This window comes from Pieris napi, chromosome 4, assembly GCF_905475465.1.
Source record: "Pieris napi chromosome 4, ilPieNapi1.2, whole genome shotgun sequence".
Lineage (NCBI taxonomy): Eukaryota > Metazoa > Arthropoda > Insecta > Lepidoptera > Pieridae > Pieris > Pieris napi.
Window position 1 is genome coordinate 13,591,132 of NC_062237.1, and position 27,995 is coordinate 13,619,126.

General features: G+C 41.3%; 2 protein-coding genes and 1 long non-coding RNA gene across 15 annotated transcripts; 2 read left to right on the plus strand and 1 right to left on the minus strand.

The window, feature by feature from the left end:
* Nucleotides 1–898: 898 nt before the first annotated feature.
* On the minus strand, nt 899–27,722 carry LOC125048925 (histone deacetylase 5). Of its 13 annotated transcripts, XM_047647891.1 has the most exons (11): nt 27,319–27,703; nt 26,519–26,569; nt 6,036–6,142; nt 5,317–5,388; nt 4,862–4,969; nt 3,862–4,044; nt 3,714–3,784; nt 3,483–3,631; nt 3,192–3,296; nt 2,776–3,125; nt 899–2,562 (listed from the first exon to the last, which is right to left on the minus strand). In XM_047647891.1, exons 2-11 carry the CDS (start codon nt 26,553–26,555, stop codon nt 1,042–1,044), a joined length of 2,703 nt encoding a protein of 900 aa, XP_047503847.1. In that variant the 5' UTR covers nt 26,556–26,569; nt 27,319–27,703; the 3' UTR covers nt 899–1,041. The 13 variants fall into 13 exon arrangements, with proteins under 13 accessions (XP_047503847.1, XP_047503846.1, XP_047503842.1 ...); XM_047647890.1 differs by having other exon boundaries at nt 2,776–3,296; nt 4,862–4,927; nt 27,319–27,720; XM_047647886.1 differs by having other exon boundaries at nt 2,776–3,296; nt 26,519–26,566; nt 27,319–27,708.
* LOC125048930 lies at nt 15,594–16,152 on the plus strand. Its single transcript, XR_007116900.1, has 2 exons — nt 15,594–15,729; nt 15,801–16,152. It is a non-coding gene; the product is annotated as an uncharacterized LOC125048930 (long non-coding RNA).
* Nucleotides 21,809–26,151, plus strand: LOC125048927. The gene is made up of 2 exons (XM_047647899.1): nt 21,809–22,229; nt 22,764–26,151. Coding segments are annotated over exons 1-2 (2,454 nt in total). The 5' UTR covers nt 21,809–22,228; the 3' UTR covers nt 25,217–26,151.
* Nucleotides 27,723–27,995: the final 273 nt, after the last annotated feature.

The window sequence follows — 27,995 nt, forward strand, 5'->3', positions numbered from 1 at the left end:
CGATAAATTTCGTCGTTTCACTTTAAATAAAAGCGAAGTGTTATCAGCAAACAGTACTATTTAGTGAAGATCCTTTACTTGAAATGGTAGGTAGTAATGGTCATTTATATAGACGAGGAATAAGAGGGGACCAAGTACGGAGCCTTGCGATACACTCGTAGTAACAGCTTGCACCCACAAACTTACTCATTCACTAACATGCACCCACATACTCATGCATTCAAGGGGTGTTGAAAACAATAATTGAGTCACACAGAAATCGGCTCAGGCTAACTGCAGATGATGGATGTGGAGATCTTCGCTCAATTTATTCGCGCAGAAGCAGGAATCAAAAGAGCGGGTAGCAATGAAAAAGAAACTGCTCACGTTCGTCCAAATATATATATATATTTATTTATTTCATATATACATTGTAATAAATATTTTTACTTTTCCATTTCAACAATAAAACTCTTAAAGACACAACATTGTTATACGTCTCTTCGAGGATCGAATCCTCGTCCTCGCCAACAAGTCGATTTTGATCGATATACATTTTTAATATTCAACATTTCAATACAAAAGACGGGCGAAGTCAGCGGCCGTAGCTTTACAAAAATAACATCCGACGACGCCGCAGACGCCACTTCTATTATATACATAAAAAACCGTCCCCCCGGGTCGAGCCCCGAAGGGGACCGCCAGGGGCGCGGCGATTAATATTGCACTTCTCCAATTGCATCTTCGACGTTACACGTTATCTCTATATAAATATAATCTTCCACGTGACGAGCTGAACATTGGCAAAAACTGTCATCGCATTTCATCTATTTATCTATTTACAAAAGAAGGCGCCGACCGCCTTCGTCGGAGCGCGAGGCCGAAGCCGACCACCTCCGGAAGCGCGGCCCGAAGTGCTTCGAAGCTATCGACTCGACATTTCGGGTGGAGTCGGGCGGCCGCGAGGAATGTGAGGCTCTCGGGCGGGGCGGAGCGCCTCGCTCGGAGATGAGCTCCCGCGGCGGGGAGCCTCAGGGAGACAGCCGGGTCCGCGGCGTCGCCTCACTTGGCGTCGTCCTGCTCCATCGGCTCCTCGGACGCCGAGCGGGAGCTCCCGGAACGGCTCGGCGCCGCCGGCGCCGGCTGGTGCATGGACAGCGTCGCCATGGCGGCCGCCGTGTCCGCCGCGTCCCTCTCGGTCTGAAGCGAACCGAGACGCGCGCCCGCCACGGCCGGCGCCGCCTCGAGCGCGCTCAGCGCGGCCAGGGGCAGCGAGCGCGCGACCGCGGGCCAGTGCGCCGCCTGCGCCGCCGCCACGGCCCGCAGCGCCGCGACGGCGTGGGGCGCCGGCGTCCGCGCCAGCTCGCTCAGCGGCGGCGCGGCGATGCGCTCGCCGAGCAGCGCGCGCACGCACTCCTGGGCGCAGTCGCACATGGCGGGCAGGTCGTAGCCGCCCTCGAGCGACAGCACCACCTTGCCGTTGGCCAGCTGCATCAGCTCGCGCGTCATGTGCGCGAAGCACGCGGCCGTCACGCTGTAGCCGCCCATGGGCGCCGGGTGGCCGGCGGCCGCGTCGAAGCCGCACGACACGAGCACGATCTCCGGGTCGTACTCCTTGGCGACGGGCATGACGACCGTCCGGAAGGCGGCCAGGTACTCGGCGTCGGCCAGCGGCGGCCGACCCGGCCACGGCACGTTCACCGTGAAGCCGAGGCCGGCGCCGGCGCCGCACTCGTCGGCGGCGCCCGTGCCCGGGAAGAAGTTGCCGTCGTCGTGGCGGTGCAGCGACACGTAGAGCACGCCCGGGTCCTCGTAGAAGGCCTGCTGCGTGCCGTTGCCGTGATGCACGTCCCAGTCGACGACGAGCACGCGCCGCAGCCCGAGCCGCATCCGCAGCTGGCGCGCCGCGATCGCCACGTTGTTGAAGAAGCAGAAGCCCATCGCCTGGTCGGGCTCGGCGTGGTGGCCCGGCGGCCGCACGACGGCGAACCCGTTGCGTAGCTCGTTGCGCGCCGTGCGCAGCGCCAGGTCCAGCAGCGCGCCGGCGGCGAGCCGAGCGGCGGCCGGCGTGTGCGCCTCGCTCCAGGGCGTGTCGGCGTCCACGCCGAGGCCGCCGCACGCGAGGCGCACGAGCCGCAGCGCGCGCCCGCGCGGCTCTTTGGCGTCGCGGCCTCGGCCGGCGAAGGCCGCCACGTGCGCCTCCGAATGCACGCTCGCGAGCTCGTCGAACGTCGCCTTGCGCGCGCGCGTGCGCTCCGTTCGCGCCGCGAGGCCCGTCTCGCAGAGGCGCGCCCAAACGGACTGCAGGCGGCCGCCGTGCTCGGGGTGCGTGGGCGCGTGGGCGCCGCACGAGCAGCCGTGCTTGAGCATGAGGGCGTCGTAGGCGAGCCCCGTGGGCGGCTGCCGCGCCCCCACCAGCGGCGAAGAGAGGGCGCGAGCGAGGGGCGCGGCGGCGAGGGGCGGCGGCGGCGGCGCGGGAGGCGCGGCCGGAGGGACGGGGCAGGGCTTCCTCGTGAGATCGATCACCTCGCCCTCCTCCTCTCGCAGTTGAGCGGCGGCCGCGTCGTGCGCGCGAGTCAACACCTGCGGAGTGTGCATTTCTGTTCACTTGGAGGTAGAGAGAGAGAGAGAGAGAGAGAGGGGGACGCTTAAAATGTGTTGACTGTGTCTAGGGTCTGTAGAATCCAAATTTTTTTACAGAGACTTTTTGCAAGACTAGGTTAACCGTTGGCCTAGGAGGAGTTGTGGAAGAACGTGAAGGCTTATCGCCCAAATGATGGCGGTCGGCGAACTAACCGTCTTCCTGATTTGGTCGCGCAAATAGTGGTGCGGCAGATGAGGGTGCAGCGCGGGGTCTCCGAGGGGTAGAGGCGCCGAGTGCGTGCGCCCCAGGGGCCTCTTGGCCAGGCGCGCGCTCAGAGCCGCGGCGCCGCAGTAGGGTTCCGATTCGCAGAGAGGCGGCAGCGCGGGCGGCGGCGCTGGCGGGGGGCAGTGCGCCGCCAGGGGCCGCCCCAACGAGATGTTGGGCAGCGACGGCGACGAGAAGAGCGGCTCGGGCGAGCGACCCGTCTCCTCCTCTTCGCGGATGGGCGTGCTGCTGCCCACGGCGCCCGGCGGCGAGCCTCGCGGCGACCCCGCTTCGCAGTCTGCGCGAAAGAACAGTCGTGAGCCACGAGCGACACACGCGGACGAAAGCGGGGCTCCGTACTCACTGCGAGGCTTCGGGCGCGTCTTGAGGGGGCGGCGGGCCAGCGGCGACGCTCGACGCTCGATGACCCTCGCCTTCAGCCGCACCTTCAGCATGTTGGGCTCCGACGCTACACACACATGCGGTCACTAGCGCTACGCACACGCACACACACGCGCTCGGCTCTCGCGAGCCGACTACGAGATTAGTTCACGCACATTTATTATTTTAATATTGCGACGCAAAATCATGCTTACGTATATTAGTATTCGTCGGAAACTAGCGGTTTTAGGACATCTTGACGATCGGTACTCACCGGTTTTTCTGAGCGGGTAGTCGGGCGCGGCGGGCACGGGAAGCGTGAGCGGCAGCGGAGCGGCCAGCGGGGCGGGCAGACGGTATGGGTGCGCCCCCGCCGCGGCGCCCGACGGCATCGACTCGCCCGACGACGACTTCACGATGCCCCTGCAAAGAACCAAAGTCCAAAGTCGCCTTAAAGTAATATTTCATCCACAATAAATATGGTGAAACAGAGCGCTACACTCACCAATTCCTATAGGGCGAGCCGGGCAACGCGCCGTTGGCTGTGGCGGCCGCCTGTTTCTTCTTCAGAAACTCCTGAAACAGCCGATAAAACCGTCACCGTCGCTCTCACTTCTACTCGACACGCTTCTCGAGTTCGTCCTCGAACTCACCTGCAGCTTTTGCTTGACCTGCGTGGAGGCGGTGGCGCAATGTTCGAGCTTGTCCTTCTTGCGCAGATCCCCTCTCTCGCGAACGTCACGCGCTTCCCTCGCTTCCCTCGCCTCCCTGGCCTCTCTGGCCTCCCTCGCCTCGCGCAAAGCCGCCTCCTCCATCGCCTTCTGTTGCTCCCATAACTGAAAGACGTAGGACCTATGATTATTGGCTCCGACGGATCGATACGAAGAGACTATTCGAATAAAATAAAACTGCCTACTGATTCGCTACCATCATCTAGTTCAGAGGGTGTATCGGGTTTATTGTTTACTTCAAATGAAAACCGATACAGCACAGGTACGGAGACGTCTTCCAGGATTTTCTAGCCTAATCTAAAAGAAGAATTAGGACAGTACAAGAGGTAATTCATTTTATTTTATTTAACATGTGCTTATAAAAGCTTCAGCTAAGTTCAGTGAATGTAAACTGTTCGGTGTATTTCTGTCCCGTCGTGCGAATATTTCCGGCGCACTGGACGCGATGCCAAAATATCCACGAATGCCGAGGCGCTGCGTTCGACATGTTACAGCCGATAAATCAGCGAGTTATCAAACGGCGTTTAATGGACGCCATAAATAGATTATAGCTCTGTTATTTCAGGCGTCGTGTACCAAACTAGTCTAAATCAGTTCTGACGGCGTAAAATCCATATTATTGCATATTAAGTATATTCTGGACAAAACGACTGCGATGGAAGAATGGCAGGTCTCTATAAAGTTTCTTTTGCGTGAATGTGTTATAAAATTAGATCTTTTAATGGTTCGTACGTACAAACATAGTGACCTGCATGATAAGAAAGAAGATATTGTGTTTTATCTTCTGGAAGAATAAAACACTACACGTATAGCCTACGTGAGTCGCCGATAGTGTAAAAGATAGATATAGAATAAATAACTCTCTAAAAGCGAAAGAGATACGAACAAGCTGTTTTGAATCCAAGGAATTTTAGCTCGTTACCTTTAAATGATGCCTGATCTGCTGCTCGTGCTGCTCGGCTAGCTGCTGCCGTTGCTGCTGGAAGTGCTGCAACAATATCTCTTGCTGTAACTGTTGCTGCTTCTTCAACTGGAAGGCAAAAAACGTACATAAAGTGCCCTCCGCCCACTGTACCACTTCATCCGCGACTAGCGAGCCAACAACAGAACACAAAAAGAGATGAGTTAATTGTGTTATTTCCACTCACGAACGCTAGCATTACTTAGTTATATTACACTGAAAATTCATAACATTTAAGAGAGAGGCTCGAACACGGCTCAGTGCCGTGTCGAGGTGGTTATGTACAAAAACATCAACAGGCGAATTGGTATTACCTGCGCAACTTTGCTGTCTCAGAACAAGGTTTCTGTACAAAAGGTGCGCAAGTAGTGAGTGCGAAGGGAGGAGGGGAAGCCGTGGTAAGGTAAATGACTCACTTGCAACAGGAAACTATTCTCTAATGTCTGTTTGGCCCTCTCCGCGATATGGTTCTTTCTGGGACTGTGACTCTGACAACGAGAGGAAACACACAATGAAACGTCTCCTATAAAAGTAGAGAGCGGCCAGAATATCTCTGCATTGATCCGAGAAGCGAGCACGAGGGCAAATAAATTTGGCATCGCGGAGGTTATTTTGGTTTGTTAAAAAGAGATTGTCGGAATGTTCCCGGAATAGCAGTGCGCGTGTTTATTAGCGGCGCAGTTGTGTGCCAGCTGCCCGCTTCCGGAGAATATCTCGAGTTATCAATTGAATTGCAACAAAAGCTTCCCAGAGGCCATATATTATGTATACGAGTGCACCCCCGCTGCACCTCGACGGCTTATGGGCAGAAGACTCTCTGGTATTTTTAAAAACACCGGGTCAAAGCGAATGTTCGCCGTCCCCCGCACGACCAAATGACCCGCCCTTTCCCTCCACACCGATGCATCACTGGAAAAGCTGGAAAATGTATTCGTCCGATCTACCGCTTTCTTAATAACTGGCTTTCGTTTCTACTTCCATAGTCCTTATTAAGCGCCTGGTCCTACGTTTCGTTTCTAGGCAAATAACATCAATCTTTAGAGATCGATCTGTGGCCCCCGGGAATCTGCAGTCCATATAGATTATACCGTTTAGGGAGCAACCGGGGTGTGAAAATGCCAAGAGAGGACGGTACCTGCATAATCTGGTGGTGGAAGGAAGAGTCGGGCGGCGCTCGCGGCGGGGACGGCGAGCGGCCCGTGCCCCCGCCCCCTTCTGCACCGCCGTTATCCCGCGACATCTCTGCAAAACACAATTTATTTACAAATATAAATGTATACCAATTTTGAGTAATTTGGGAATGAACCAATGATGTGACACTGTGGGATATCGTGTAAGAATACGTGTGTGCTACGCAAAAATAAGTATTGATCGAGAACATCATGAAGATTAACCATAATTACTTATAAGTGTTCTCGTTAATAATGGTTATCATTCAAATAACTGGTTGTAAAAATACATAAATGTATTAATATTGATGTAACAAGACTCTTTATTTTTGTATCATTATTACTGTTAAAAAGTAATTTGTTTTATTTGTAACTTAACTATTGGCAAAATGATTAAAATATGTAAACATCATTTATTTTATAATAGCGTTAATCAAGTTAAGGATATAAATATCTTGCGACCGTTTTAGCTCGATCTAGATCCAGGGTTAGCCAGCTAAACGTGACCTCGATCAGAAGGGTGTCGGATGTGGGAGAAGGGGGGGGGGGGCTGTGTGTGTCTTTCCTCTCCCCCGCGCAGGGGTCTGGCAAATTATATTTAGAAGATCTAAATTTAGAAAACGAGTCGGTCTGTAGTCCTGCGTCCTTTATATATCATCTATGTAACATACATACATACATAACAATATTGCAAACCCGACATTCGATACCAAAAAGTTACTATTTTACACGTGTCGGCCCTGAGAAATAATTAACTGTATTAAGAATTACGTATATTTATTTGTATGTAAATGAGGCACATTAATAATTCAAGCCGACGCGTGGCGTAATTTTGTTACCATCATTTATCGAAACACTTCAGGTAGGTCCATTCGGTCAGCTCACAACAGACAATTTTGTCATTGCTAATATTAGTGAGCCGGTGCCCACTCTTCGACGTAATTATATGTATAGGCCGGTAATTTCCCAGCAACCACTGCGACAATAAGGACTTATGAAAGGTCAAGCGAGAATAAATGGTATTATATAATTGTGGGAAACGAAGTAATTAACACCCAGGCGTAGGTGTGCCGACCTTGTAAGTTGTTGCTTTAAAATTTAAATCATTCATATTTTTAATTCATTCAATTAAATACTTCGCTGAAATCTGAGTAGTCCCGTTAACCTCTATTGCGTTGCCCACGAGCTGCGTCAGCCCAAATAGCAAATATTCGTCTATTCGCAAATAGTAGTATACACCGTTCTATCGCCACATCGTTTCACCATAAGGTGGAACTATTTCTCGTAAATTTCAGTGAAATCGTTCCTATTCGCGCTCGCATTTAAATCAAAAGTCCAAGAAAGATCACATCAAAGAATTTGGAACCAATTAAAAATGAAAGTCGATCAGTTAAGAAGCTTTCAGATGAATATGTAGGTACATTAAGGAGGCCGCCGAGAGCTAGTACTGGATAAAATCAAAACTATTGAATCGAATTAACAAAATATTTTAGCATTAGAATTTATTTTATTTTATTTATCTATATGTTATCTTACAGCTACACATATCCATATTATCAAAGAAAACACTTACACAATATACAAAGCCAAAACAGGTTACATTGTTAAACAAAATATACGAAACAGAAAAAGTAAGTCAATTAATAGATAAAAAGAAGAAAACTGAAATTAAACATGAAACAAACTACAACTTAATATTTTAAAGAAAGAAGAAAAAGTCAGTCTTCCCGTTTCCTCAATATTTCCTCACCCTCCTCCTATCCTCTTTTGTAAGGTGGAAAATGTCTACATTTTCATTAATTATATTGTAGTTAGCTAAACCCAATACATTGGCGAATTACGCATATGATTCATGTTTTTAAACGAAGATCTATATTTATTTATTCTCAGGGGTTCTTTTAAGGGCGTAATAAACAAACAAGGAAATTAATCTTTATCACGATTAATATAAAAATAGAAAGTACGACAAGTGAAGGACGCGGCGGCTCGAGCCTCTGCTCCGTCCTTCTCTTAGAGTAAGTGGGAGCGACAGAGACGCACGAACATATCGAGAACTATAAATAGAAGGTGGGCGAGGCCTCCAGCTTTACGGTTGTGAAAACATGTTAAATTTGCGACCAATGCTCGGCTTTGTTTCAGAGAAACGAATACAACAAACTTCTATTTCCGTTGCAATGTTAATTACATCACTCTCGAGATGTTATGCATATGGGAAACACCATTGGGTGACCGCGTGACCTGTCCCAGCGGCGACGTGACACCTCAAGGGAGTAGATGCCGTTGTCGTCTAATGAGGATTATTAAAACGTTTGGTTGCACCAAAAAAACAATGAATTTGACCTTTATCTGTATTAGCCATTCACACTCCTAAAAAGTCATTTAAACTGAAGTGAAACTTATCAAATTACCACTACATCTTGGATTTTATCCGGATGAAAATGTTTCTCCATAGGATGTTACGTACATCTCTATTTATCTCTATTTATCTATGCAAAGTGACAGGTGAGTTGAATCCATGTCACACAAATTTTAATTTATAAGCATACGTGTACAGAAGTTACATAAATAAATAAATAAATAATATTTAGATTTTTTGAGTAACAAAGACGAAACATTTAATAACCGAGCCTCATGCTTCGACGTGAAGTTTAGAGTCATCTATAAATACGTCCATTGTGCGTAATAAAGTGAGACAAATGAATATCTGCTATATCGAGAAAAGGCAGGAGTGAAAAAGTCCAAATAGCATAATCGCGTCAATGCCTCGAGAGCGGGAGTGAGTCAGGTGTATAAATAGCATGCTATTGTTGGCTGCGTTGCACCAATCGCGAGACTGCTCTTATAATGCCACTAATACTATTTCCAAGTTAACTTAAAACATTGTCCCGCGACAGGTTACTTATAGCTTCTATTTTCGGCACAAGTGCAGCTCGGGACTCCCCGTGTGTCTCCTTTACCGCGTAGTCCTTTCTTTGTAAAACAGATATTAATCCAATCGAAAGCCAATTATAGAATATCCTCTATCTCATTAGCGGCACTCCGCTCTGGGAATAGATCGCTATAAACGATCGTCTAGCACAGTTCATTCATGCAACAGTTGGAAACATTAAAAACAAGCTTGGCGACGTTTAGCGATCGCGTATCATGGTATTATAAAGTGATAAAACCTACATTTGATTCTTTCTGTGATCAAAGCACGTCGCGCCCGTAGCTCCGCTGCATCTGATCGATCGCCCACTATTAATGCATTACATGGACGTTTTAGGCATATAACAAACATTCCTATGGGGTATAACTTTGAAACGAGTGAAGTTCCTATGAAATTGTTAGTTAACTTCAACTGACGTTATCCAACTCGAAGTAGTTCTGTGCTCGGGCAAGGGTTTGGTTATTTTCGAACAACAAAGGCAGAAACAAGTCGGTGATGTAAGCTAAATATAACGGGCCCTGTTTGTACACTCCCGGCTATTCTGGGTCCGCCCTTTGCTGCCTTATTTTAGATCGCCAGCAATCAAACCCTCTCTGAATAATGTAGCCAGCAAATAATACCGGCGATGCAAGATCTGCTGACATATGGTGCCTAGGTGGTGGCCGAAGGCTGCCCATGGACACGAACAAATCTGAATAATAAACTGCGTCTTATTAAACAGGTGAAGATACAGCACGATCTATTTATAGCCTCGACTATATCAGCACGAGGTAAATGTTCAACAAACAAGTTTAGTTTGTGTTATCTCCCGGAAGTGGTACATTTCTAAAAATAGAACAGGTTCCAATCACGACGCGACCCAACTCTTGTTTATTAACTTTATAGACGGATATTAATTTAAGTAATAATAAAAGTGAAGTTCTATATGTTGGCTAAAGCGTCTAAACGGGCGACCGAGGATAATTCGTCGTGCTGTTCTGTTCCTGTCGATTGTCGAACAACCTTCGGGTCTAAATGTGAATTACAATTGCCAACTAAGCTGTGAGTGGGAGGCACTTTCACGGGAGGCAGCCGAGCGGAAGGGCGCCGACCTCACCGGAAACCTTATCAGTCTGAGAGTGCTACTCCGATTCCCTTTAGGTTGTGCTCTGCAACAATGCATATGTTAAACATAGATTTATGCCCAGTCATAGTAGTAAACTTGTATTTGTGGATTTCGTTAGACATGCCATGTGACAGTCATAACACTTTATATGCTTAAATCTCTTAGAAATACCGAAGAGCAATCCAATGTTGCCGATACCGAATTCGGTCAATTTCCCCGTTGCATTAGCCATTTTTTTAGCTCATCGAGTACAAATTTAATTCTCACGCGAGGGTTGTGTTTCAAGACACGGGCTATTTATAGCCATGACGATTAAGATTACTCAATAAACTTGATTTTTGTGTTGATTTGGGTGGGATATAATAGCAGTGGAGTACAAGAGTCAATAAATGATCCCGTGACAGTTGTTCCCGTGAGTTCTACTGCGCTAAGTTTTGCCACAACTCGCTCATAAATAAATAAAATGCAATTCTATGCTTATCAAGTGATTTTGCGAAGAAAACGAAGAACACGAATCTGGCCAATGTCCAGTGCGGAGCGAGCATCGTTCTTCGTCCACGTCTATTTATACGTGGCCTGGCGCGGGCCTCTCCCTTTATAGCGTAACCGGAATAGACTAAGGAAATATATAATATATTCGACGATAATATGGCGGTTATTTAAATTCTCATTGATCGAACATCACACGCTACAATTTTTTTTAAAGCGAAAAGGATTGTTTATCGAGAAGCGTCCAGCCTTCAAGCCTTCGACAGTTACAAGGCCAGTTCTTACCGGTCTACACGAAACTATTCCGGAGCAGGAGGACAATGTCACGTTTCAATTGCTACATTAATAGGGCGATCGTCGGCACATTGAAGGTTTGATGAGTAATTTGCATAATAATCTCCCCGTGGTAGCTAGAGGCATTTGGTAGAAGCCGGTTCGATCTGGCAGTGGACGCGTGCTTTTCATTGGAACGTAACATATTCTGTTTGCATATTGCATAACGATTCTTAGAGAAATAGAGAGGGGGAGAGGGAGTTGCTCGTTAAGCAACTGACACTCCGAAGACAAATAATTGTCGCATCTTGAACTGACCGCTGAACGTTGGCTAGACACCGTAAATCTATTTAACGATGCGAACGCAACTAGGCCAACGCAATACCCGCTCGTATCTCTTATTATTTCTATATCCTGTAATCCTCAATCTGGTACTAGTAGGAGCCAGTAGGTATCAGTCATATATATGTATTGTATTGTCTTGAAAAACTTAATATAGTAAATACTTAATTGAAAGCGACACAAACATAATTCTGTTTAAAAAGGCTTGTTTAAAATCATACAAAATAAAATATGAAGCAAAGAATAATATTGATGAGATTCAAGCTTAAAAATGGACTACGACAGAATAATAAGTCCGACTTCGTGTCGAGTTTATATTTAAGTAATAGCAATACTCTAAAATTTAATTATATATTCGCAACTTACAAGTTAATATTCTTATATATTACTGTATACACACGCGCGCTTTCTCTATCACCAATCAATCGATCAATTTGCTTCAAAGTGATGGTTTAATACAAAATTAATTAAACATTAAATATATTTGTAATAACAATAAGACAAAACAAGAAATAAATAGATTTAAAGCGATGACTCGGTGTTTCTCAAATATATTAATCATAGTGGTTATTGTTCAAAACATAACCGCATTAAATATACGTCACGCGTGCGCATGCGTCGTTTCATCCCCATTTTAGTTTGTATCTATACTATATGTAAGTTGTGTTACAATTTGCAAAATAATGAGATTGGGATAATTTTTGTTATGTAGTCTTTGAAAACAGCCTTTTTTCGTCACCTCTATAATTGAGATCAACGATGCGGCAAAGGTCCTGTAATGCTTCCGCGTCCGCAAGAGATACACATTTGATCGCGATCTTTTTTCACGTTGAGCATAAAAAGAACATTCGTTCGTATTGCGTTAAGTGAAACAGCCTGTCACGACAAAACTGAGCCTTTGGCTCACGCTTTACTTAACTCGAGTACCTATATTCAATAATAGGCTAAAATTACGCTTTTTATTTGATATGAAAAAAGGTGCAGCTAAAAGTACGCGCTACTACAGAAGTTCGGGCGCCGCATTTCGTCGCTCACACGAGCTAAAAATAGCTGATGGTGGTGGGTGGGTTTATTGGATAGAGCTGTCAAAGCGAGTATACTTCTGAGGAAGCAGGCCACGAGGACCGGCCTCCGGGTCGCGGCACGGCCACGGCTCCGGACCTCCGAGCTCCGTGCGCTAAATCCTACTTGCACACTACTACATGTATTCTGTTGAAGTGTGCAAGTATTTAGTAAAAGAGGAATTTTACTTTAACTAGCATTCACCCGTGGCGCGAGATGACGTTGCTGAAAATGAAAGTAAGTTTTTCTTGACTAAATTAACTATTTTTTTTATTTTATAAGGTCTGAGTATTATTGTGACGTTGTTTACGAATGCGAAAGCTGAATTAATTCTTTGAGTGAAGAAAGAATATCAGAAGCTAACAGGCCCTGGTGAACACTCTTCACTAATCAAATAAAAATAAAGTTTTCCAATGTTAGGGGGAACAGAGGAAGACCAACTTCCTTCAGAAGGATGATCTGAACCTAAAATTAGGAACTAAACCTTACGGTTCGTAGTTTCCTGGACCCAAACTTACCCTTGAGATTACGAGCAAAAGCTAGTCGAACGTAAGGAATAAAAAATGTGCACAGCATCACACAAAATATGATAATATTTAAAATTAGCTCGTTTATCCGGTTGACGTCAACGCCGACGCAGACCACGCCGGTGATTAATTTAATTCATTTGTTTACCAAATTGTCTACGGATTACGGAACTACAAGCCCTTCGTCACAATAACTTAATTAACTTAATTAAATTAGAAATAAGGAATTGTCTTTTCACACTTCCGAAACACAAGACGCACTTGAAAAGACAAACAATGCTCGTATTGCTGCATGGTCCGATGATAAGACTTTGGTTTTTATCAAAATTCTGACAAGGCAAAAGGATTTGACAGGAAGCATGTTTTAATCTCCTGAAATAGCAATAATATAGAAACGAGTACGGAGCGCAATCTTGGTGTAATTGTCTACGAAAATTTACTGTTAAGGGACATATAAATAACACTACAGCTAACTGCTTTTACACAGTATCTAAATACTGAGCTGCTGGTGTAATCAAACACTAGTCTCAGTAGAAGCCGTGTTGCGTGTATGTTTATTGATGTGGTGATGACCAAAGCCCCTTAAACCTCTACAACGAGGAGGTGTCATACGGCTACTTTTGAAGTAAGATTTAAGTAATAAATATAAGTGTTTAAGCTGTCGCGGAATATGGTTAAAAGAAGTATTAAGAATATCCATAGCGCAAAATCGCCTGCATCATTAGCATACCCCACATACACACCTTCACGTACTTACCCTCACTTTTACACCATCACACAATACAGCCAAATTAGGTATTATTTAGTTGAATGTATTGAATAATTTTTGAAGTTATACTTCTTTAGGCGCGTTATGAAAAATTTATGAGAGTGAAATTTTACGATGAAATTTAACAGAATGAAGTTGCCCACGGAAGATGCTACGGCATTGGACATAATTTAAAAACAACATTCGAATAATAATAGAATTTATGTTACACTTAATGTATAATAATAAATATTTATTTATTTAATTTATGTAAACTGAACTTTATTGACTATAATGACTCCTTTTCCAGTCTTTGATTATTTAATTGTAATTAATTATTTGCATGCAATCAAAAACTATTTTTAATAATGCCAAAGAAGGATAACTTCTTACGCACGTATAAGTACACGCAGCCTTTTTTTTTGTTTGTTTGATTTTGTAAATTTTTGAACCTTTTTGTAGTAAAATGTATTATGTATTCCACCTCTGGCTATATTTTCAGTGTATCTGTTTGTTATTATATATAATTTATGTTAGCTGTAGGATTACGAAATAAATAAATAAATATAGCCAACAAGTGCTGGAATAATCTTCCGCCGCCATTATGAGAGTGAAAATGTCTTTGGAAAAAGAACAGCTTCTCTGTTAATTTGTGTTTTTTATTCACGATTTAAAAAAATGATTGCAAGCTTCTCTCCCTGGTTAGCCTATCTTTCATCAGATTCTAGCCTAATTGAACTAAAAATTGCTATCGTGAGTTATGAAACCTAACATTACTTAAGTTATATAGATATGTATTTTAGTTAATCATTAAAAGCGCAAATTTTAACAATCATCTTATACTTGAAACAAAAATGTGTTTTAGTTTTTTATACACTCATAAATTGTAACATAAAATTCTCGTTTCCGCTAATGTCCAAATCGACTACACTTATATTCTTTATAGATAACATAAGCAATTCAATTTAGTTTATTGTTAATCAACCACACGATAGGGGTAGTTAGTTTAGTATTTTATGTTAGTCAAGCTCATGTGTTAAACGATTACAGCCAGTTGACACCCAACTTCAAACGAAGAGTTTCATTATTTGAACATTTAACAATCTGGGAATATGAAACGGATGGGGGTGACCATCCGTTGTATAGAAGTGTAAGTGTGCGATCCGGGAAGATGTGTATTGGCGATTCACAATAATATTATTGTCAATACGCTTGTAGAGAATCTTTCCACGGACGCATCGCTCCGTCATTCTAGGAATCTCGGCTGCGGTTAATTGTATCCCATGACTACTATTTCGAAATGATGGGTTTTTACACATATTTGCCAATTAGACCACGACTCTTTTGAAAGTTTTCATAAAATAAACTACTGACTAGATCGACTAATGGGTGAATTAAATGAATACTTAAGGTTTAAAAGCACTACGGCCGATTGTGCGGTGACATGACATCGTGTGAGCGATAACACAGATAAGGCACACAGATGCGGCGCGTACGCACACTTGCGCCGTATACAGAAGTCAGAAATAGCTCCACCGATAGCGCAACATACCAACACACGCCCACGCGCCGCGAAAAGTCAATATAATAACAACACACATACAAAGGAAGCTATGAATAAGTTGATTCTGAAATGGAACCTTACTACCTATTGTACATAACGCGACCTGCCGCATGTCGCGTGATCTACAGTGAACTGCCCCTTCGGCTGCGGTTTCGAAGAAAGTCAGCAAACAACCGGTCCAGAAATCGGAACAACGAGATAACAGCGTTATACATTTTTGTTTAGCAAGATCTATCGGACGCACACCGGTTTCGTCTAGATCCTATTTGCTGAATAAAGAATTTGGAGAGACCTCAGACTCACCTAAATTAATGACATACATCGCCCGGGAGCGCTCGAGTCGCCGGCCGTGCTCCACGGCCTGATACAGTCCGGAATCCACCTTAAGCACTATAAACTGGTACACAGAACGGACACACTGCGACTGACGCAAACATCTTTAACAACACCGCGCACTTGTATCATAACATTGGCGAGGACACTGACGCACATTCGACACGACCGTTGAGCTCGAGTCGCTGGTGGAAACTGATGGCCGAGTAGGCACCGAGCCCTGCGCCCGCAGCCCGCGCTCCGCCGCTCATTCAGTGCCGTAGCACTTACCACACACCGCCACACCAAGTCGATATTTACGTGTCCTTTATCAATTATTCTGCTAATTCGTAGAAAATTAATAAAAATATTCTTTGTAGGTCAAGGGTCTGTCGTCCGCGTTGTAAAGAAATCCGGCGCAGGCGCAGAGCGACGTCGAGTTAGCGCAGACGATGACAAACGCGGCGACCTCGACTTTGAAGTTGTAGTTTAATTCGGTAACTTCCGCGACCGCCTCTCCGCCCGACTTGCGACGACAGTACGACGCTTTTGATTAGCGAATGCCTCTACAGACCACGTTACATGACAGACGGTCATTTATGTATATCTACCCCCATTTTAATTGAGTAGTATTTGAATACGATAATCTTTTCTCTTTTCTAAGGACGGTTATCTAACTTTCGTTAGATAAGCCATAACCTATTTCTCGATAAATGACTATACAATATAAAAGCAATGTTTTAATTCGAACCTGTAGTATTAATAATCTGAGATTAGCGCGTTTGCAATCTTTGTAAACGTCTATTTAGCTTGATAATAATTGTGACGCGAGTTACAAACGTACCAAAAGATAGCTTTTACTTAAATAGCGGGTGACTCAGGTGGGAATCCCGCTCTCTTGTCTCATCATTCACTTTTCACGAATATCATTTTGTTGGAACTACGCAGTATGACTTCGTCTCTGTGCATCTTATTGTGTTATCTCCACCGAAATCACCTCGGCGACAACAATAATATTTTATCAGGAAATTGTACTTAAGGGCGATTACAAAAGAGTCATAACTCAAAAAGATTTTTCAAATTTTCTTTTTCGGTTCGTACACAATCTCCTATACTGCTGACAAAAATTCGCAGTTTTTTACGGGTCGATTAAGTTTATCCACCGACACACATATATATTTTGAGTTACATAAGATACCTAAGCCAAACTGGCAACTTTACGACTTTTACATAGTATTATTTTTACTAGTATTATTTATTTCACGAGTCGTTGCTTTTCTATTACGCCTCTGTGATTAAAGAAGGAAATAATAACTTCTTATAGTGTTGGGCGAAAAATGAGACGCGGGCACCATCCCGTGCCCCACTTACCTTTTGACCTCTCAGTCGATTTGGCGCCGTGACATTAACTGGTTATGTGATACGTCCGTGCGCAGGTGCCGATGCTTTACGCGGCGTATTAATCTTAAGTCGATTCATTTGGGATTTAATGTAAGTGGAGGCATTTAGAAACTCTTTGTCCTCTTTGTCGAAAATAAATGTGATTTAATGTTAAACAGAAATGTGGAAACTTTCACCGATGCAGCACTAAGTTTAATCATTATTTTATTTGCTCCGAGAGTACCTACATGGTATTTTGAATACTTTTTTAGTGAAATGGTCTAAAATAGAGCAACGTTTCTTAAAAATCTGTAGTAATTTAAGGTTTATTAACAAAAGTAATAAAATAAAAATAAATCAATGGCGCTACAACCTTTTTAGGTCTGGGCCTCAGATTTCTCTATCTGTTTCATGATCATTTGGTAATCTAATAGGCAAGTAGGTAATCAGCCTTCTGTGCCTGACGCACGCCGTTGACTTTTTGGGTCTAAAGCGGGCCATAGACGGACCGCATGTTGCAGTCAAGACCGACTGCAATATGCGGTTTGCTCAGAAACTGCTCGAGCGGTCCGTGTATTGCGAATATGAATTTACTATGGAAACTGCAGATCGCCGTGCGGCGTCCGCTTAGAGCAGTCGGTATCGGCTGCAACATGCGGTCCGTCTATGGCCCGCTTAAGGCAAGCCGGTTTCCTCACGATGTTTCCCTTCACCGTTCGAACGAATGTTTAATGCGCACATAGAAAGAAAGTCTATTGGTGCACAGCCGGGGATCGAACCTACGACCTCAGGGATGAGAGTCGCACGCTGGCCACTAGGCCAACACTGCCTTAACAAAAGCAATAGGACCACCTATATTTGTACGATAGCTTTTATTTAATGTTAAAATCCCAAGGCGCGAGACTACGCCGCGTAATTTGCACGTTATTTATCACAAATTACAATACAATTTATAAAAAGAATTATTCTCTTAATACGTAACCTCTTCTTTGGATTTGATATAACTTAAACATTTGAACTTAGCTATAATATTTATGTCCCGGTGATAGGCTATTCTTTTCTCACCGATATGCGTGAATGAATTTGCATTGTGTAAAATTTAATAGTTGACATAATCCGAATGTTTCGCTCTCTATTTACGTAGTGCCTCATCGAATTAATAAGGGCATGAAAACCGTTAAGGAAGCCTTTTAAAAACCAAATATATTTGGGACGAGGGCCCAAACAGAAACGAAATAATTTTTTAAGCGGTTCGGAAACTTCATTGCTTTCCCTTTCCTATCGATATTCTAAGGAGTAAAGAAGAAAAGTAGTAAAAGTGATTGTCCAAGTTAAGCTATCCTCTAGTCCAGGGGTCTCCAAACTTTCCAGCCGTAGGGCCATACTGATTACTCCAGTAAGTTCCGAGGGCCAAAACCATATGTCATTATGCTTGTTATAAGTTATGTTTTTCACAAAAACAATAACAATAAGCCTACAACAACGTTATGAGTAGTTAGCCCATGACTATATCAATGTAGATGACATATTAATAATTATTCAACATAAAATTAGAATACTTCAGTAAACTAAATTTAATTTGCTATAAAAATATGTTCTCTAAAAGGAGTTTTCAAGTATGCTAGCTCTTCGCGGGCCGGACAAAATCTGTCCGTGGGCCAGATGTGGCGTAGATGTGGCGACGGGCCGTAGTTTGGAGACCCCTGCTCTAGTCTAAGCTTTACGGTATGCTTTATTTTTACCACAAAGAGGCCGAACCAAATCACAGGAACAGGCCAGTTTCAATAATATATTTTTTTAGCAGGGAAATTGCACTTTTGGTTGCTGTATCTTATCATAAAGGATAGATTGCTCTGAATGAGGAATAAGTTTACCTTTGGCAGTGACAGTCCTCGGTTCGATCGACATATTTGGAGAGCGCTCGGACAACTTCACTTCCTCGAAATGTATTAACCGTACATTTTTATAGAAAAAAATAGAGTCGCTAAGACTAATTTGACGATGCGAAGCAAGTGGACCGACCGTCGCACTCGTACAGTCGCGAATGGACTGTGACCGCCCGCCGCGCCTCCCAGGGAGGAAACACAGCCTCCGCTCGTAATTATGTAAGGGAGGTTGCTGCTACTATTTTTAGACTTGGAGTTTAATACCGAATTCTTACAGTAAAGAGGCGATATTAAATAAGTTTGGCTGATATTAAATAATATGTAGCTAAACAAACGAAACTAAGTCAAGCGAGAGCCGAGAGCCCTTGCCCCTCAGGAACGGGGAGAAGGAGACGCGACTGCGTGGGCGTGTGTTGACAAACTCTGTTGCTACGTCTATTTAAGGATACAGCCACGCCTTGTATGAAGGCCGGAGCGGCTAGGCCCTGAAGAAGGGTGGGGGCACAGAGGGGGGAAAGGAAGAATCCCGATAGGTGGCCTTGACCTCCGTTCCTAAACAACCACGCTCACAACAACGGCACCGCCTGATTAATACTCTGCTGGAACTGTATACCTGTTCGGTAAACTTTATAAAGACGAGAACAGAAAGAGTTAACTCAATTAAAAAATATTACTTTTGATTTCATCAACATCAGGCCTCTGGGATTAGTTAAGTAATCAGCAGAAGCCGATAATTAATTCCCATTTGTTTCAAAATAAAATGACGCTAGCACAGTATTTACATCGATAAGCAATATCAGCCACGTGTACGGCATGCGGCGTCGTCGAGGGCGGGCGGAGGGCCGCCGGAGGGCGGGCGGACGCGAGCGCACTGGGGCTGCTGCTATTTATAAGTAATCAATAACACCGCGCGACCGTGGCCTTGCCGACATCGATCAGCCGCGAGCCGAGCCTCCCGGCCCACTCCTTGTCTTACGACTCACTTTTTGCTGGATCTCGTCTCTCTACCAACGGACTGTTCTATACCGAGGGATTTTCATAGAGTCCGAAGCTGTGGCACCGATTACAAGAATATAGTCCCTCAAGTAGTTTATATTTCCAGTAACCACAAACTTTAACTGGGCTTAGCGTTCCTTCTCCGCTAAAGATTCAAATTCTAAGTAATAGTCAGAACACAACTCAACAAAACTATCCGTCGTTTCTCAAATAAGTTGTTCCGTTTTAAAGTCACCTCACACAACATTATTATTACATGAGACGATTAAAAAGATAAATACATATACATATATTTAATATTCACAATATCCAAACATCTATGCGTTTCATTTGTCAAATCACGTTTATTTTTATTTTATTTTATTATATACATATATATATATAAGTTTGACTTACGAGTGTATCGATGTTCTTTTAATTGTTAAAAAATCAAAATAACAATAATGGTTGAATGTCATGGTTGTTCATATTCACACTATATATTTCGAGTCATATTTAGTGTGTAGTACCAAGAATCATGTCGAGTTGATGATTCATAAGCGCTACGCTTTACCACAACGTTATTATGACGATTAAGGCTAAGTTCAGATGACCGCGCGTAGCCGCGCGTCGCCACGCGGTTGGAGCATTCACATGACGGTATATGTACGCGCGCCAGTGTGGCTTCAACATTGATTGACGATGGACGTGGAGGAGGCAATTTGCTTATGGTATTTATATAGAAGACTGAGACGTCACAGAAGAAGACAAAGACGATACTGGGTGCATCCAATTTTAAGTGACAGACTTTCTTCCAGCCTGTTTGTCACTTTGTATCCCGACTTGAGGTTACACGAAGATAAATTTCTTCTACTAAAAACTATTTCCGGATGTCAGTTGCATCCTTTGATTTTTTATACGATTCTATTGAAAATGATTTAAAATCCAGTGAAGATGCTATAAGATATTGCATATCACCAAATACTTAATGCCATATCTTCGGTACTCATTTTTCATCGATCTATGTGTCTTTCCGTCTCATGCCGCGCGGATCAACTGAACAGGTCGATACAGGTTTGCAAAACTTGTGCCGCGCGTGGCCGCGTGGAAGCGCGCGGTTCAAGATCTTGCGCGCGGGTCGGAGCGCGCCGCGCGTTGGCGTGCGGTACTGCGCGGTAATGTAGACGATAATTACCGTTTATATTGATCTTGTACCGCGCGGCCATATGAACTAAGCCTTACATAAAACCACCAAATGCATGAAAACATGTTCCCGTAAAGACTTTCGATTGTATTCAATTTAAAATTCATCATCATATAAATCTTTCGATGAAAAAAGAATATCGGACATAGCTAACTAAAGACCCATTTTACAAGTAAGCCTCTACAAACTGATTGCTGCATGATTACAATGTCGAATTGTTAAAAGGCTGGTAACACACTCGCGAGCCCTCTGGCGTTGAGAGTGTCCAGCGGCGGTATCACTTAACACCAGGTGAGCGTCCTGCTTGTTTGGCCCCTGTTCTATAAAATAATAAAACAGTAGAACGAGCAGGCTTCATGAAAGGTTTCTTAACTATAGACCACATGCCCATAGTAGAACAAAATAGAAAAGAGAATTTTGGTTTTTGTTATTATAATATATTTATTATATTTATCTAATGTTGGTACATACTTCTCATTTTTATTTTTCGTTTCCTAGAAGAATGTATTGCATTAAAACTATTTATTAAACACCCCTTATACAACAATATATAATTGTCATAGTTGTAGAATAGTGACTGATCTAACAAATAGTAAAATCTACAGGGGTTATTGTTATTATGAAAATTGGCATACAAGCAAACAAAAGGGTTTGTTTTGAAACAAAATAAAAATAATAACATTAAATTTAACAGTTTTCTACAAAAATCACATGTTTCAATTGATGTACCACTGTACCAATTGATTAATTTGAAATTTAAAACACATGAATTTTTTTAGGTGTACCCGTAATATTTAGTCAATGTAGTATCCAAATATGATAAAAAGTGGATTTTGGATTTTTTTCAAATCCGACATTGTTCTACGATCATGACATATTTATCTAGGCAAACAGACTCATTTAAACATGCTTAGTAAAGTAAGCAATAAAAGTTTTCACACATCGCTGCTTTGCATGAATACCCGCACAAACCAAAATTTTGAAAATACTGGTTTATAACACAGCCAAATGCAAAATAGTCCTTATTTCATGGTCAGTAAGACTCACGTTCATAACGGCAAAACCGGCGTAGTGGCGCGTAAAAATGTCGTTATGTGATTGGTTGATTTATCACGCCATATTTCTGCAACAGTCGACGATCGCCAGTTGCTATTATTGTTTTCGCGTGATCACGTTAAAACTTTCCGGGATAATACCACATTTCTAAATAATCGTGTGTTTAAAGTGTAAAGTTTAGTAATATTTTCTGCAATATTGATTCATTTTGAGTTGTTTGATTATTCAAGACAAAATTGTGTCAATTTTCGATAATTTTTTTTGTTGAAAAGTGCTGCATTTAGTGTTACAACATTCTTCACGAAAGAGTAAGTAAGACAATAATACTTATTAAGTTTTATTTGTTTATTCAAGATAGAAATATCAAAATCTTTTAACATATTTACGAAATAGGTTATTATTGCTTAGAAATAAAGCTCAATAATTTAGAACCGAAAGCAAGTTAAGTTACTTTTAACGATATAATACAATTATAACGTGTTTTTATTGTTTTTTTTGCTGCCTCCTGGCTCATTGCATAGGGCCTTATATAATCGCGATGTCCCGGGTTCGAATCCTGGGTCGAGCAGTAAACGTGGTTTTCGTTATTTCTAATTTAGAAAAGTCTAAAGAGCAACTCGGGGTTAGAAATTGTGCCCGATGAACAGCAGAAGGGTCGCCCCTATAACGTATCCATGAAACCTAAAAACATATCTGGCGAAATGCGGGTGAATTTATGACCTCTGCCGACACCTTCTGGTTTAGTTGTGTTGTGGTGTGGGCGTGTGGTGTGTGATGACGTGGCATGGCATGGTAGGTATGGTGTGGTTCGTTATTTTATGAATTGTTCTTTTTATTTACAGTGCCGAATCCCCGTACCCTACAAATAATCCGGAACCTGAAACAGGATAATGAAGATATTATACACCTTGAACCTAAGACTTCAACATCCATACAATTCACTAAAAAGGAACAGTTCATTCAGTCTCCCAAGGGTAAAGATAACATTGAAAATAAAAATTTATCTAATGTTAGTGAAGATTTTTGCTCAGATGATAGTGTGAAGGATCCTGATTATGTAGATATCGATACATCCTGTTCTACAAAGAGGTCTCTTTTGAGAAATGAACGCCAAGTTTTTAAAAATTTGATGAGTCGAATAGATTTGAATGAAAAACAATATGACAATTTCAGTGACGATGTTTCCACCAAAAACCAAACAAGTTCACCAATACCTATGCCGATAGCCCCAATGCAAACAGAATCTAATAGAAGCTCAAGCGACAGTTCATCCAGCTCAAGTGGTGGATCTAGTTCATCAGATTCCGAGACTTCATTAGACGATGAATTGAATAATGAACGTTTAACAGCAGTGGTTCAGTCCAGGGTGAATATATTTCCTACAATAGCTAATTGCATCGAAGATTCTCGCTATGATTCGATTGAGCCAGTACCTTCAACTTCACGTTCTACAGCTAATACACCACCAAGTTCTTTGGTACTTAGTTCTAATACCAATTCTACACAATATATTGATTGTGAAGACAATACCAATTCAAATAAAGGACGAAAACGAAAATCTACACCCAATAACTGGTTGCGTAACAAGGCAAAAATCCTGAGAAACTCTGGTAAGTCCTATATATCCAATTCTAAAAAAGGAAAAACCGTTGTGCCCGCAAAGTCTCTAAAAACACCATGTACTGATAAATGCAAACAAAAGTGTACTCAAAATATTACAGAATCACAACGCAAAGAAATTTTTGAATGCTTTTGGGGCATGGGAGATCTGCAAAGGCAACGAGATTTTATTTTACGCCATCTTTCCGTCATTGAACCACGATATTCATACAAGATGCATAACAGTAACCGGGGGAAAAACAATGCTTTTTATTTGACCGTTTATAATGAGAGAATTCGAGTGTGTAAAGTATTTTTTAAAGCTACCCTAGATATAACTGATACCTCTATCCGAACTGTTCTTCAAAAGAAGAAGAATTCATGTGGCATGTTAGATTTGGATAATCGTGGTAAACACAGCCAACATGTTCATTTAGATCCGGCTATTAGAGAAGGTATTATTGGACACATCAACTCAATCCCAAAGATTAATAGTCACTACTGCCGTGCAGACACAAAAAGGCTTTATATTGATGGCGGCAAAACTGTAGCAGACTTACATAGGGATTACGAACTCGACTGTCAGTCAAAAAATTTACCAAGCGCCAATTACCTTATGTATTACAGGATCTTTAACAAAGAATTCAATATTGCCTTTTTCCAACCGAAAAAAGATCAGTGTGAGGATTGTACATCATATAGTAATGCCACAGAAAACGATAAGGTAGAGCTGAAGGAAAAGTTTGATAGGCATTTAACAGAAAAAGATTTGTCAAGGCAAAATAAAGAAGATGACAAAAAATTTACACCTGATAATTGTATTGTATTAGTTTATGATCTTCAGGCTGCAATGCCCTGTCCTAGAGGAGATGCATCAAACTTTTATTACGTATCGAAATTAAATACGTATAATTTCACAATATGCGATATCAAATCTAAAGACACTGCATGTTATGTCTGGCATGAAGGTGAAGCTAAACGTGGTGCTACAGAAATAGGATCTTGTTTGCTCAAATACATACAGAATTTAAAGCTTAAAGCTGAAGAACTAGATTCAAAATTAGATATAATATTTTATTCCGACAATTGCTGCGGACAGCAAAAGAACCAGTACATAATAGCTCTTTATGTATATGCAGTTTATCATCTCGATTTTATTAATTCAATAACCCACAAATACCTTATAAAAGGGCACACTCAAAATGAGGGTGATAATGTCCACTCCCTCATTGAAAGAGGAGTTGGTAAAGCTCTGAAGTCTGGACCCATATATACACCTGACCAGTATGTGCACATTATAAGAAATGCTAAAAAAACTGGCAAAGCCTATCAAGTAAATGAATTGGAACACGAAGATTTTTTTGATATAAAAGCGTTGGCTTCATCAATAGGCAAAAATTTTTCTAAGAATATGGACAAAGAAACGTTAAAGCTAGGAGATGTCAAAATTTTGAAGGTGGAATCGAATGATTTTAATTACTGTTTTTCCTATAAAACATCGTACGAGGACACACAGTTTAAAACAGTCATTATAGACAAAATTGGTAAGACAAGAAACACTGCCAATAATATCACTGTTAAAAAAGCATACAAAGAAAAAATTCCTATATGTGAGAAGAAGAAGAAAGGTTTGCTAGACCTTATTAGGAAAAATATTGTACCAAGGTTTTATAAACCGTTTTTTGAGAATCTCTAATTTGTATTATGTACCTGAAGAAGACTGATTCTGCGGTAGATGCCAAATAGTTTTAAGAAGAAGCCTAATAGAGTATAAGTTTGTTAGATTTTTTTATGTTCATGGTTTCTAATGAACCTAATTATTTTGAAAAAACAAAATTTTTTTAGATGTTGTATGTTTAAGTATGGTTCATAATGTTCCTAAATATTTCTAAATAGCAAATCTTTGTTATATATTTGTTATACTTTATAGGTCATAATGTTATTTTTCCTAATTACTTTTAAGAAGTATAATAGATATTGTCTGTTAGATTTGTTTTATGTTTGTGGTTTCTAATATTATGTTTAATGTTAAGGGTGATCATTTTAATGTGCATAGGTACTGGTAGGTATCTGGGTTATAGTCATACTGCAAGTTATAACAAAATGTGGACTTATGTTATATATTTTGTATGACAGCATTTTCTTCTAAAAATACTTTTCCACAGGTTTGTTTAATCTCTGAATTTCATGTTAATTAGCATAATGTACTAATATAATAAACAGAAATGTGTTATTCTACAGAAAAAAATGTTTCGATGGCTACAACATAAAACTAATAAATTGATTTGTGTTTGAACATACTTTTCTTTAATATTATCTTAATCGTTATTGTGTTACTATTACAGATATTTCTGAATATCTTGTAGATCATATTACCAGTTATACTATTATAAAAGTAAAATTGAGAACAACTCAAGTATATTATTTTGATTTATGTTCCTATTCATGATAATATGCCAAAACTCATTTTGTAACAAGTCGAATAAAGCATAGTTTTTAATTATTAATTAAGGTATTAGCAGCTCAAAACCTATATATTTAGATTTTAATTAAACCTTGATTAATGCCCTTTCGATTTATACATTCTATTTTTCTATTGATTAAATACATGAAAAGTTATGACAGTAACAATTTTGTTTAATTTTCAAATAGCCACCCTGTAAAATTGTGTGTTTTTGGATTATGCGGTTATTCATGCAAAGCAGCGACATGTGGTCATGTTGTATATATAAGAAGCATTGTTCATTCCAGTGTCTGGCGCAACCCAACTGTCCTCTATAGCAAAAAAAAACACAAGGCACTGTAACTGTGGTCTTGGCCTACAATCTCTTTGTTGATTGAAATTCTCAAAGTTCCAATAACGAAATGTTATCATAGGAAGGTGAAAATATGAATGCAACCTACACTTTAATAGCCACAATCCCGTCGCACCTCTTATCAGTATATATCACATTATTCAGTAAGCCAAGAATGGTGTAATATGGAAATTCAAAGTTACCTGATGATATTTGTGAGGGACTAGGATCATCTGCCATTGATGGAAATACTTCTGAAAAGATAAGGTAGTCTAAGTAATAATTCATCCTAGCAATGTGCTTAGTATCAAATGATGTTTTAATTAAATTGTTTTTATATGTTTGTAAAGTGCAAAAAATTCAAAATCATTTTAAGTTTTTCTGAGATTTTACTTACTGAGCTTGCCTAATAATAAGCTCAGCAATTACAATGATACACTCTATTGTCATTAGCATCACACCTCCCCTAAGCCACAATATGTCAATTCTCATTATAACACAAGATATTTTGGTAACTTATTCAGCACTTACTGATTCTAGGTATAATCTGAGTTAGTCTTATGTAGCGTAAATGTTAATAAATTAATCAGTTTAAATCATTCTCAATTACAAAAGGCACTTCTAGATTAAGAGATACTTTTTAATCTATTTACCACAAGGCATGATTATTCAATCCACATATTTATATCATAGCAGAGGTTAGGTATGAATGTTACAAGGATAAAACTTGTTAAATAACAGTCAAACTTCTAGTAGCATTTCAATTTTTCTGTAATAATTCGTAGTATGTATTCTTGATATAAAATATCTGCTACACGATAATTGACCAAAACTATCCAAACAGTACGAAGGTCATTCATTGTTTTTGTCAGTATATCCATTCTTAGTAGGTCAATTAGACGCAATGGTATGCCTGGCGCAAAGTGTTCGATAGGATTGTATAAATAATAGTTATAAATTACTTCTTCATAATAATAATTACTTAAAAATTCTCGAAACTAACCCGTTGCAACACAGCTGGAATCTGCTCAAACTCCCTCAACTCAAAATGTAAACAATTAACACTATCACTTTAACACCAACACCAATTAGTCGTTTTTAGTTGTAATTAAAATATTTGTAGGACACGGTGAGTCGATAAGCTATTAAAATTATATTTAACACGAATTGTAAAAATAATTATTATAGTTTTTCATGATTTAGTTGTTTTCTCTGAGCTTTTGCTCTTTACCTTTTATAATTGACAGATTATGTATGTCAAAGTGACTGTGACAGTTGCAAAAGCATTGATTTTGACGGTGCTGCAATCAATATATGACACCATGTATGACATAAATTAAACACGTTTGCCACTTATCAGTCAGTGAGAATATCTGTCGTAGACGTAAATGTTAAATTATATTAAATATCTGTGCAGCACAGAAATATTAGATAAAATATTAAATATAATACATATGTGCTTTGTCTCAAACCAAAAATTTATTAGTATACCTGTGCATTACCTATAGTCGTATTTTTAATTAGACGAAGTCAACTGACGTTTACGGTGTTGTCAGTTTTTAATGAAATAAAAATAGTGTTGTGACAAAGTAAAAACCCCTGAATTAATGATCGGTGATGGCACTAGTCGCCGCGCCGCGCTTTGTAATAAGACGTCATTAAGCTGATTGTAGTTACATA